The 10,079-nt window shown below is 32.2% G+C and overlaps 1 protein-coding gene across 1 annotated transcript in view; it reads right to left on the reverse strand.

The window, feature by feature from the left end:
* The window catches only part of LOC137927324 (gelsolin-like), a 34,601-nt gene extending 24,800 nt beyond the window's left edge, over positions 1-9,801 (reverse strand). Inside the window, exons 1-2 of the mRNA XM_068771115.1 lie at positions 9,723-9,801; positions 1,659-1,730 (exon numbers count right to left, since the gene is read on the reverse strand). Coding sequence (XP_068627216.1) covers positions 1,659-1,727 — 69 coding nt within the window. The 5' untranslated portion in view covers positions 1,728-1,730; positions 9,723-9,801. The remainder of the gene's footprint in view (positions 1-1,658; positions 1,731-9,722) is intronic.
* Between the last annotated feature and the right edge of the window lie 278 nt (positions 9,802-10,079).

The following is a 10,079-nucleotide window of genomic DNA, read 5'->3' on the forward strand; positions in this document are numbered from 1 at the left end:
TAATCTGTAACATACATCAACCCCGATCTCCGTGGTACGAAATTAAAATGCGCTTGTTTTGAAATTCGCGCATTACGCACGTCTCAACAAGATAGGTCGTAAAACATTTTACGAATTTAATACTCAAAATAAAACGCCATTTTTTAAACCAATCTCATTTTTAAACGGACATATAATAATAGGTCGACTAGAACACGTTGCACTTGTAAGCAAAGACGTTCTGCAAATAAACTATATCTTATAGTACCAGGCATATTTTGCCTTGTTGACAAAAGGAGCGTTAAATGACTTTTTGGCTTCACTTTCAGCTTTACCACTTTGTATATATATCTAACTTTGTTAAATTTCCTTTAAAAGAGTAACTGTGGAGTTTCAAAATAATTGACAATTCGAAAGTCCGTATTATTGGCTACTTGAACAAAGATATTTTGAATTTGGAATTTTTTGAATAACGAAGTGATAATAAAGTTAACCAGCAAATGGTACTAGAAGACAAGGTACAGCCATCTTGGGCACCTTTGAGTTGGGCAAAGGTCACTTTGTGAAGGACCCTCTAGCTATGGAATCAAAGTAAGCGATCTTCAGTTAATAATAATATGAAAAGTAATAGTTATTTATTTTTTCAAATAACTATCGTAATTTAAACCTAACATAACCTAAATATAATCTATAACCACAATTTGCAATTACTAATTCGACCCTGGCAGAAAGAAAATTTTGTTTTAATTATATTAAATAAATCACTACTCATTAACTATGAATAAATGATCTAAAAAGATCTACATTTCAAAAATAGTATCACCTAAATAATTGACGTATACCCGCGCTTTTCAAGCCGCCATCATGAAATTCTTACAACGCTAATGTATTTGTACAGATAATAAATGACTAATGGACAAATAAAAATCGTAACACTTTATTAGATGTTTTAGCCACTTGAATATGTTCGAAGTTTATTTCTGGTTTTTATTTCTTCCCGGGGGCAGTCACGCGGGCAACACAGATTTAATTACAATGTTTGCACTATCTTCTAAAAATAATACATTAATGTGTACGAAAGAAAATGTGTTATTGCATTTTGTTTTTTTTTTTAATTGTACAGATTAAAATGCGCAGTGGTTGAATGTGGTTCCACGTGTTTTAAGGTTCGGAAGTAGAGACCGTAGCCCGGAAAGCGCAGCGTTGGGCGTATGCCCACGAGGTGGACAGGCATTTTGTTAAGGTCGTCGGAAAACGAACGCAGGCTGTTTTCAAACAGACCTTCCGGAAATATCTATAGGAGGCCTATGTCCAACACTAGCCGTCTTTTAGCTGAAATTATAGTGATGAACTTTGCTATTTAATGGAATCAGGCGTTACCTTGCGGAAGTCCATCCTAAGTAAGAAAAGGTCTCCAAAAAAAAAGGCCAACTCTGTGTTTGGCACTAATCGGTGTAACATAACGTCTGAAGATGCCCCGTGGAGGGGTGAAACACGTGTTGAGTAATTTGGCGGTGACGGTTGTGTGATTCGCATTGTTTGCCGCATACGCATTTATCAGCGGTGTGGCGGGCGGTGCACTTTGTTGCACGACTACCACTGCATGTGCGGAGGTGGCTAAATATTGGTCCTTTTCTTACTTAGGATGGACTTTGCCTAAGGAATACAGAAATATTTACCTCAACCCTCCATATCTCCAGTCCTTGCTTCTTTCCCGCGTTCGCAAATGCCGGATGGACTTCAGACATTTTCTGAAACAAGAAAAATATATTTAAAAAAAAACATGTTTTTCTACGAAGGCCATATAGGCTTCGTATATATTAAAAATAAACGAACGCATTATTATTTTTATTAATTTAGTTTTTTGATGAATAATTACATAATTAATAGTTGGCAGATATGTTTTAATTTTTTTTCACAATTGCAATCTCCTCGATGAGAATACAACTTGCGTATTATTATTTAACTTAGTATTACCTGAAATTATTTATGTCTAACTTACAAAAAAAACAAGATTTTTAAGTATCAAGTTCGCTAGGTGAAGTGTACATACATGGACAGGAAATATAAGAAATATTTTATTTACTTTAAAAATAATTTTCTTTTTTATTGTACTCATCATGCTAAATCTCAACTGAAAAATTCAACATGGGCGGAAAAAAAACCCACAGATCTAAACGGTGCAAAGACCAAATTCTTTAAGCACTTCTTGGTTCTTCTGGGCTCGGCAGTCATAGAAGGAGGTTACAATGTTCAGCTGAGATCAGCTGATAAGAGGATCTTTTATCTCGACATGTAACACTTTGTTTTTTCACACCCGAATTGTTTTTTTATGAAGGCTTATATAGTGCACAAATCGTATCCGTGGTCATCTGTTCTGCACACTATACAGCCTTCAAATCGCCACTTGCTAAACCTTTGGATTATGTCAGTTATTTTTATTCGTTGATGGATCCTTTCGTTCCTGATGTGATATCGTGGAGAAACTCCGAACATAGCCTTCTCATAACATAAATAGAATATAAAATTACTCAAACAATTCATTATCAGATTTATTTCTAATACTCTTTGATTCGATCGAGTGTGTACAAATGGCATTAGAATATACAGACCAATTGAACACGCAACGTGTTACTTATATCAGTGTTTGAAGTGTATTCAGATAATGCTCCGTTATTTGCACGCACTGTATTATCTAGTATCATAAATGAGTTTGTAATATTGGTTTTATTTATCTACTAGATGCTATACGTCTCTTTACGACCATCTTTATTTTCTGCAACATGACGATGCCATTTTGCTGGGATATTGTCAATTTTGGATTTAAGATTAGAAGTAAACTATATGTGTTCCTGTCATTTGTTTATAGTTCATACGAAACAACAAATACACAAGACTATTTTTGTTTTCAGTTTTTTTTTTGTTTTGAGACAGATCAGGTGTAAATTGGTAAAACATGTGTAATGAGAGCCGACGATCTCTTTGAAATATGTAAACAATAGTAAAAAGCTGCAAAGATAACATTGATTACAAATTTTTACTGTCTATAGCAGGTGTTGTTTCGTTTTGGTCAATAACAGATGCGCTTCTAAATTTTTAGACGGTGTATCTGCCACCGGACATCCTGTACTATTTGATCTTCTATATTTCGTCAACAACAATAAAACATTTCTAATAATATAAATCATTGTTTTCATAATTTTGTTTTAAAGGCATTTATTAAATAATTAAATTACATAAATCATAAATATTTATTACTTTTAAAAATACTTTTGTCACATATACGCCATGATTAAATTATGTTTTTTTTTTAAATTAAGATCCAAAATGATTCACCGTGATTGTTATAGAATGATGCCAGTGATATAATTACATCGACCTTGTAATACTGCGCGAGATAATCACGCTAATGAGTATATAAGACAATGGCGATCTTTGTATGAAACGCCTTATCATCTGGTGTCTGTTTCAAGGAGGTATTTTTACTATTACGTTAGATCAGAGTTTCCCAAACTTTTACGATACTTCCTTTTTGAACGAACTTTTAAAATATACCTAACATTAAATAAACATTAACTATAAATAAAATAACATAAGCAATAAGTCAATATTTTTAGTGAGAAGGATCAACCTGATGCTTTAATAATAAATTATCAACATTTGGCGTCAATTTTGTAAGGGTTAATCTTAAATCTCCTCGGCTAATGATGTCCAGTCTGTGGACCTCCATTTTCATTTCATGGACCTCCAAATTTTTTTTCGCTGACGTAGACCCTTTGCAGGTTATCATAGACCCCTAGGGGTTGATATAGACCACTTTGGGAATCACTGCGTTAGATCGATAAAAAAGTTTTTTTTTTGTATAAATACAGTTTTTAAAAGATTTTTTTTTGATAACGGTGTTTCATGTCAGTGTTCACAAAATCTCTTAAACTCTCTTGAGATATTTGAAATTAAACTAAAGTAATTGATTTATTATAATCATTTGAGTCTAAATACGAATTTTAATAGACATAATAAATAATGTACAGAAAATTGGTTTTAAATAACAGATTACAATGACACAGATGTTTTTATTTATTATTGTGTTATATTTATAATATGTATTAAACCTTTTATTATAAGTATATATGTTATATACGTATGTATGTATGTTTATGTATATTTATGTTCCTTTGTTTGTGAATATGTATTTTTTTTGTACACGTGAACTACCCTTTATAAGTACTATTATCTTTTCCCTTACTATGGTTGTCTGTAAGAGATTGCCTTGTGTGATAAGACCGCCCATTGTACTTTTCTGTATATTATCGTATCTGTATATTATGTATCTTATCGTGTACAATAAAGAATATTAAATAAATAAATACAATATAAAAGACATATTTAAATAATTTATTGTTTACTATCTATTTCTGTACGCTTCGTATTGTCAGAAGTTATTAATCTGATGCATTTCAGTATAAAAAATTAACATATTTCAGAGTGGTCACTTTATAAAGGATAATTTTTTTACATGGTACGTTTTCGCACGATTTTGAAACAGCGCTTTACACCGGTAACAATAAATATGCTTTTTACACGAAGTTTTAGTTTGAATCATAATTTTTTTTTAATCTTATTTTGACAGTTCTTACGTAAAATTATTCTTATAGAAACAAAACACAAACATAGCCATAAGACCGCCTCCTGTACCATATGAACTGTATTTTTTTCTATTTATTGTCTATGGTGTACTAGTATAAATGAATAAACCTTACATTAACAGTAAATGGCAAAACACACGTACCCCTTATAGCTTTATATACAATCACTATGTATAGTGAGACAACACGAAGGCAAATTTGTCGATAAAATGTAACTTGGGCGCTTCCTTCGAAGTTGTGCGTCTAGACTTATTACTATGTTAACCATACTTTCGACATCACGAAAGGACATTCCATATTTATATATTTTATTAATAGTAAATATATTTGTACAAGAGTTTCGATTTGTGCTGTGGTTAAATTATGTGATGTACAATCCTAGATTAGGTTCTATGTGATCTGTCGTTTAAGATCCTTTTGTTAGTCACCTGTTCCAAATATCATCATCGTCGTATCAGCCATATAGCTTTCAAGTTCGACATATGTCTCATCTCGAAAGAGGTCATCTTTCCAAGAGGATCGCTTGGAAGCTGCGTGTATCCAGCTTCTATATCCTTTTATTGACCTGGTAGTCTGTCCATCTTGTATGTGGACGTCATACGCTGTGTTTGTCGATTCACGGTCTTCACTTCGGAACATAAACGGGTCAGCGGGCATGTGTTTACGCTATATGCCTTGCCTATTGCTATTTCAATTTGCCAATCCGCTTGACTTCACTGGTAACACTATATGATATTGGACGAGAAAACGTTTTTTATTTTTCCGAACGCTGCCCACCCGAGTTGGGATTTCACGATTGATTCTAGAGATGGGTAGCTCGCGAACTAAAGATAAGAAAGATATATATTTTTGCAAAAGATGTAATCACCCTCCAACGCGCGCGCGTTGCAATTGTATCTTTATATCTTTATACTTATAACGAGTTGCGGTTCGTTCAGAGTTAGAGAGAGAAATGGGCTTATAGAGAAATTTACATTTTATATTTGTATTAAAAATGTAAACTACGGATTTTCGGAACGACAACATCACGCGCGCGGGCGTTCAGCATTTTTGTGCTTTATGACAAAAACATAAAATGCTTAATAGGAATATTATCCACGTTTTATTCCGCCTTACTGAGTTCTAAGTCTTAGCTAAAAAGGCCGAAGATGTAAAGGATATATGTTTAGTGTTAGCTGCCTTATTCTCTGAGCAGCACCGAGCTAAATGAGTTAAAGATATAAAAGAGTGATATATATCCCGAGATCGAAAACAAATATCACCCTTTTCTTGTTAGGTATACATTTCGCCCATCTCTAATTGATTCACAAATAAAAAAAGTAATTCGCTCTAATTAATTTCAACTTATCCCGATAAATCCAATAACGTGGTTACCCTAGTAGCTGGTTTAATGACCTTGAGAGGGGCACGCAGGCCTTGAAAGTCCGAGAGTTTTATAGTCCACTTTTATTTTTCTAGAACGAATGTCGTTGCCAATGTTGCCAACATACAAATAAATTTCGCAACCAGACACATATCTTTATGTCAATTAACATTATGAAAGTCATTAAGGAACAAGACATTTATCGTAATAATATATAGATTTTACAAATAAATATATTATACGCAAATTCATTTCAATGTATTTTATTATCATTTTATGCGTGAAAATAATATAATACGCATGAATAGTTTAAGTTTAGCGATGATAGACTGTTTCTAAGGATTTTTGTCTATTAAATATTTTCTTTATGGTTTATAATGAACAAAATCTGAGAAAATCGGTACGTTCCAAAACTATAAATTCTAAAGATATTTCACTGAAACAAGCGTAACGAAGACATAATAATTATACAGCGTGATTAATTACAGATATAAAAGCTTCAAAGAAGTGAATGTAGCACATTCGCTGCAAAATAATATACAGCATGTTCTTTATTTGTGAAATCATTGATTTTTGGAGTAAACTTTGCATTATTAAACAGCAAATGATTTATGTATTTATCTATTTAACAATTTAAAAATTTAACACGTATTATCATCACCCTGTATGCCTCTAGATAGATGTGCGAGAATATCTCCGGCTATTGAGGACCTTTCGTTCCCCTAACTCGTTTTAGGGACAGATATATGTCTAAGAAAATTTAGATTATACAGGTTGATTGGTTACAGGTATCAAAGCTTCGAATAAGTATATTTATAACTAATTTGCTGTCAATTAATGTATTGTACGCACAATCCGAAAGCCAGTGGTTTCAGAAATAATTAATAATGTTAATATAGTAAGAAAAATGGTTTTAAAAATCGGCGTACTACATATTAAAATTAATTATTGTTTATTATATATCCCTGTGGACTGCACTGTCAAGTCATTGCACTGTCGCATTTCAAAAGTTTTACAGTGATCTTTATACAGGATGATTGAAATACTTTTTAAAGATATATATTAACCCCTTTGTAGTTTTTACCTATGATTAAACACTCTGTATAGCATTCTATGACTAACTAATATTCCTGATTCACCGCAAATGGTAATTTGAGTCAAGAGATCATTTATTTATGGAATAAACAGAGCAAGTGGTTTTACACGGAAGCAAAATGACCACAGACATAATTATACCATTAAATCATCAAGCAATAATTTTAATTATTGGTATTGTAGTAAACGTGGTATTGTCAACAATGTGGCTGCAAGATGTGAGAAATATAGAGGCTCTCTTCTCTGTGGGACAGGAGTAAGAGTCGCTATACTAGCAGAGGGGAACAGCTCTTTACCTGCTGGACAGTCAGTCCGATTTCACCCCAAGTACCCTGCGATAAATATTGCACATCGACCTTTGGAAAGAGACAATCGACAATCTTATTTGTAGAGCGTTACCTCTATCGCACGACTGACAAAACGTCACATAGTTAGTGTGTGACAGAGATAATGCTCTACGAAGCCGAAATTCGCCGATTGTCTCTTTTCAAAGGTCGAAGTGCAATATTTATCGCCGGGTAGTGTACTGCGTATTTATTATTTCTGGTATTTTTATTATAACAGCTGACCTGACAAACTTCGTACTGTCAAGTATTATTTGGCTGTGGCAATGAGAAAGATAACATTAAATGTATTTCAATCATAATTTTATTTATTGATTTAATTATTTAAATAATATATAAAGGCAACTTAAAAGGCTATTTTCTATTTTGCACACTGCAATAATATTATTGTATACGCTTTAAGATGTTTATGTATTTTTTACATGTAACAATCTTCATTTTGATTTTGATGGTATATAAAAGATAATATTCAAATTTAGAAAGAAACACATGGAATTTTAATTCGTAGACGCCCAGTGAAAGGTACAGGCCTTCCTCAAAGATAGCTATGGGAGGATATACCATAATCGCCACGATTAGCAGAAGGATTGGCGATTGCAGTGTGGTATTATGGTACGCAAAGGACGCTGCTGCCTATCCTCTGGAACCTTATTAATACTTAATTACATAAGATTGTATCCCAGGAATCGAACCTGTAACCTATGATCTCAAGGCTGTCCTCTACCACTGGACTATCACTGTCCGAAAACATTGCCTAAGTATAAATGCATGCAAGTCTTTAATGTACATACTTAAACCTTAATAGCCCAGACTTTCAATTTTGATACCAATCTTTTAAACCGAATGTTCACATTACTATTAGTTTTTTTTATAGGTTGTCTGTACGAATTTTACTGTTGTATAATATTATTTCCAACGAAATTAAAAAAAAAAATCTATTTTTCCCTTCATCTAGATCCTCAAGCAAACACAGTAATATTAAAAAAAATCACTTTCGTAAATCAGGCTACTAAGGGTTAAAACGGCATCTCAACATAATTTTGGTTAATTCAACATTGAGAAAGATTGCAGTGAATAAAGCTAACCATTTTGCTTCCACTTAATTTTACAGAGCTCTTTGTGCCCCTTGTGGACTATATATGATATCATCTTATGAACACCATAAACACTACGTCGTGAATTTACCGTCATCATAATCATTTCAGTTGCAGGATGTCCACTGTTGGACAAAGGCCTTCCGTAGGCTGGTCAAGGTCGGTCAACTTGCCAGTTCGCTGAGCTATGACGGGTACCTTGGTTCGTCTACAGATGTTATTCCAGATTCAATATCATAGAGAATACTTAGCTGTCTCAACAAGCCACGGCTTGTTATATATATATATATATATATATATATATATATATATGTGTATATCACTGAATATTAAGATTAATTATTATTTACAATCTGTCTCTGCAGAGTTTGTACTGCTAGAATACATTGGCCTGACAATTTCCGATAAAATTACATATTTAGGTTAATATATATCTATGCATATATGTATATATATATATATATATATATATATATATATATACAAAAACTGCTGGTCCAATTCTTATAATCTCAAGTGTTTTTGTAATTACTTTCTTCCGGAAGTAGGATAATATAAATATAGGCGAGTAAAACATTAAACCTAATAATTTTTTGTAAATTTCAAAATACGTAATTTACTCACTGGCTGTTAGGCGGAACGAAGTTCACAGTGTCCTATTTTTTCTTATTAAAAAAAAACCTCAATATGTCAATATTCAAGTAAAGACAGAGTTAAATTTTTTTTAATTATTTCAATTTGCGAAGTTTAATTACCTTTGACAAAATACGAAAAAAAAAACTTGGAAAAACTATTTTTAAGAACAGTAATATACTGTACAGTAATAATTCTCATGTATTAACCAAGTAAGTTAAATTTTGCAAACACCTCTTTCACACAGCGTTCTTAATCTCTAGAAGTATTTGTTGGTCAACCAAGAGCTAAATAGAACTAGTTTAAATATAATAATTTAATGTTTATAACATTAAACACCCTTATATTAAAATTTTCCACGTAAATATATTTTATATAAACTAACAAATAACTTTCTGTGACAAACATGGAAGTATTTTATGGCGTTAGACGTGGTAAAATGCCATTAATAACACAAGATAAATTCTATAACTTGATAAGGTAATAAGCGCATAAAAATCAACATAACTTCATACTAAATAACATAATAAATATTTTGTAAGCATGTTTGTAAATATAACACACTCACCAATGGTTGTAATAAACACGTATACACAACACGACTGCCGTTGACAGACTAAATAGAATACAAGCTCTGTGTCATTAGCATTCTAGTGATGTGCTATTTATAGCATTTAGCAGGTTGATTATATACCAACATTTTTGTATCTAGTTATATATAATTAATATACGTATACCTATCCCCCGATTAACACGGTAGATACGTTCCAGAGAAAAACGTGTAAATCGAAAATTAAAAATTTTCAAATTAAAACCGTGTAAATCGAAAAACTTGCAGAAAATGCATGATTTTGCTATTTAACAGTTGTGATTTTTTTTCAATAATTTTAGGTGTACACAGAAATAAAAATAAAATGCATTGACA

The sequence above is a fragment of the Battus philenor genome, unplaced genomic scaffold (genome assembly GCF_028537555.1).
Source record: "Battus philenor isolate CCGP_79_NKW_IND1 unplaced genomic scaffold, ilBatPhil1.0.hap1 SCAF_30, whole genome shotgun sequence".
Lineage (NCBI taxonomy): Eukaryota > Metazoa > Arthropoda > Insecta > Lepidoptera > Papilionidae > Battus > Battus philenor.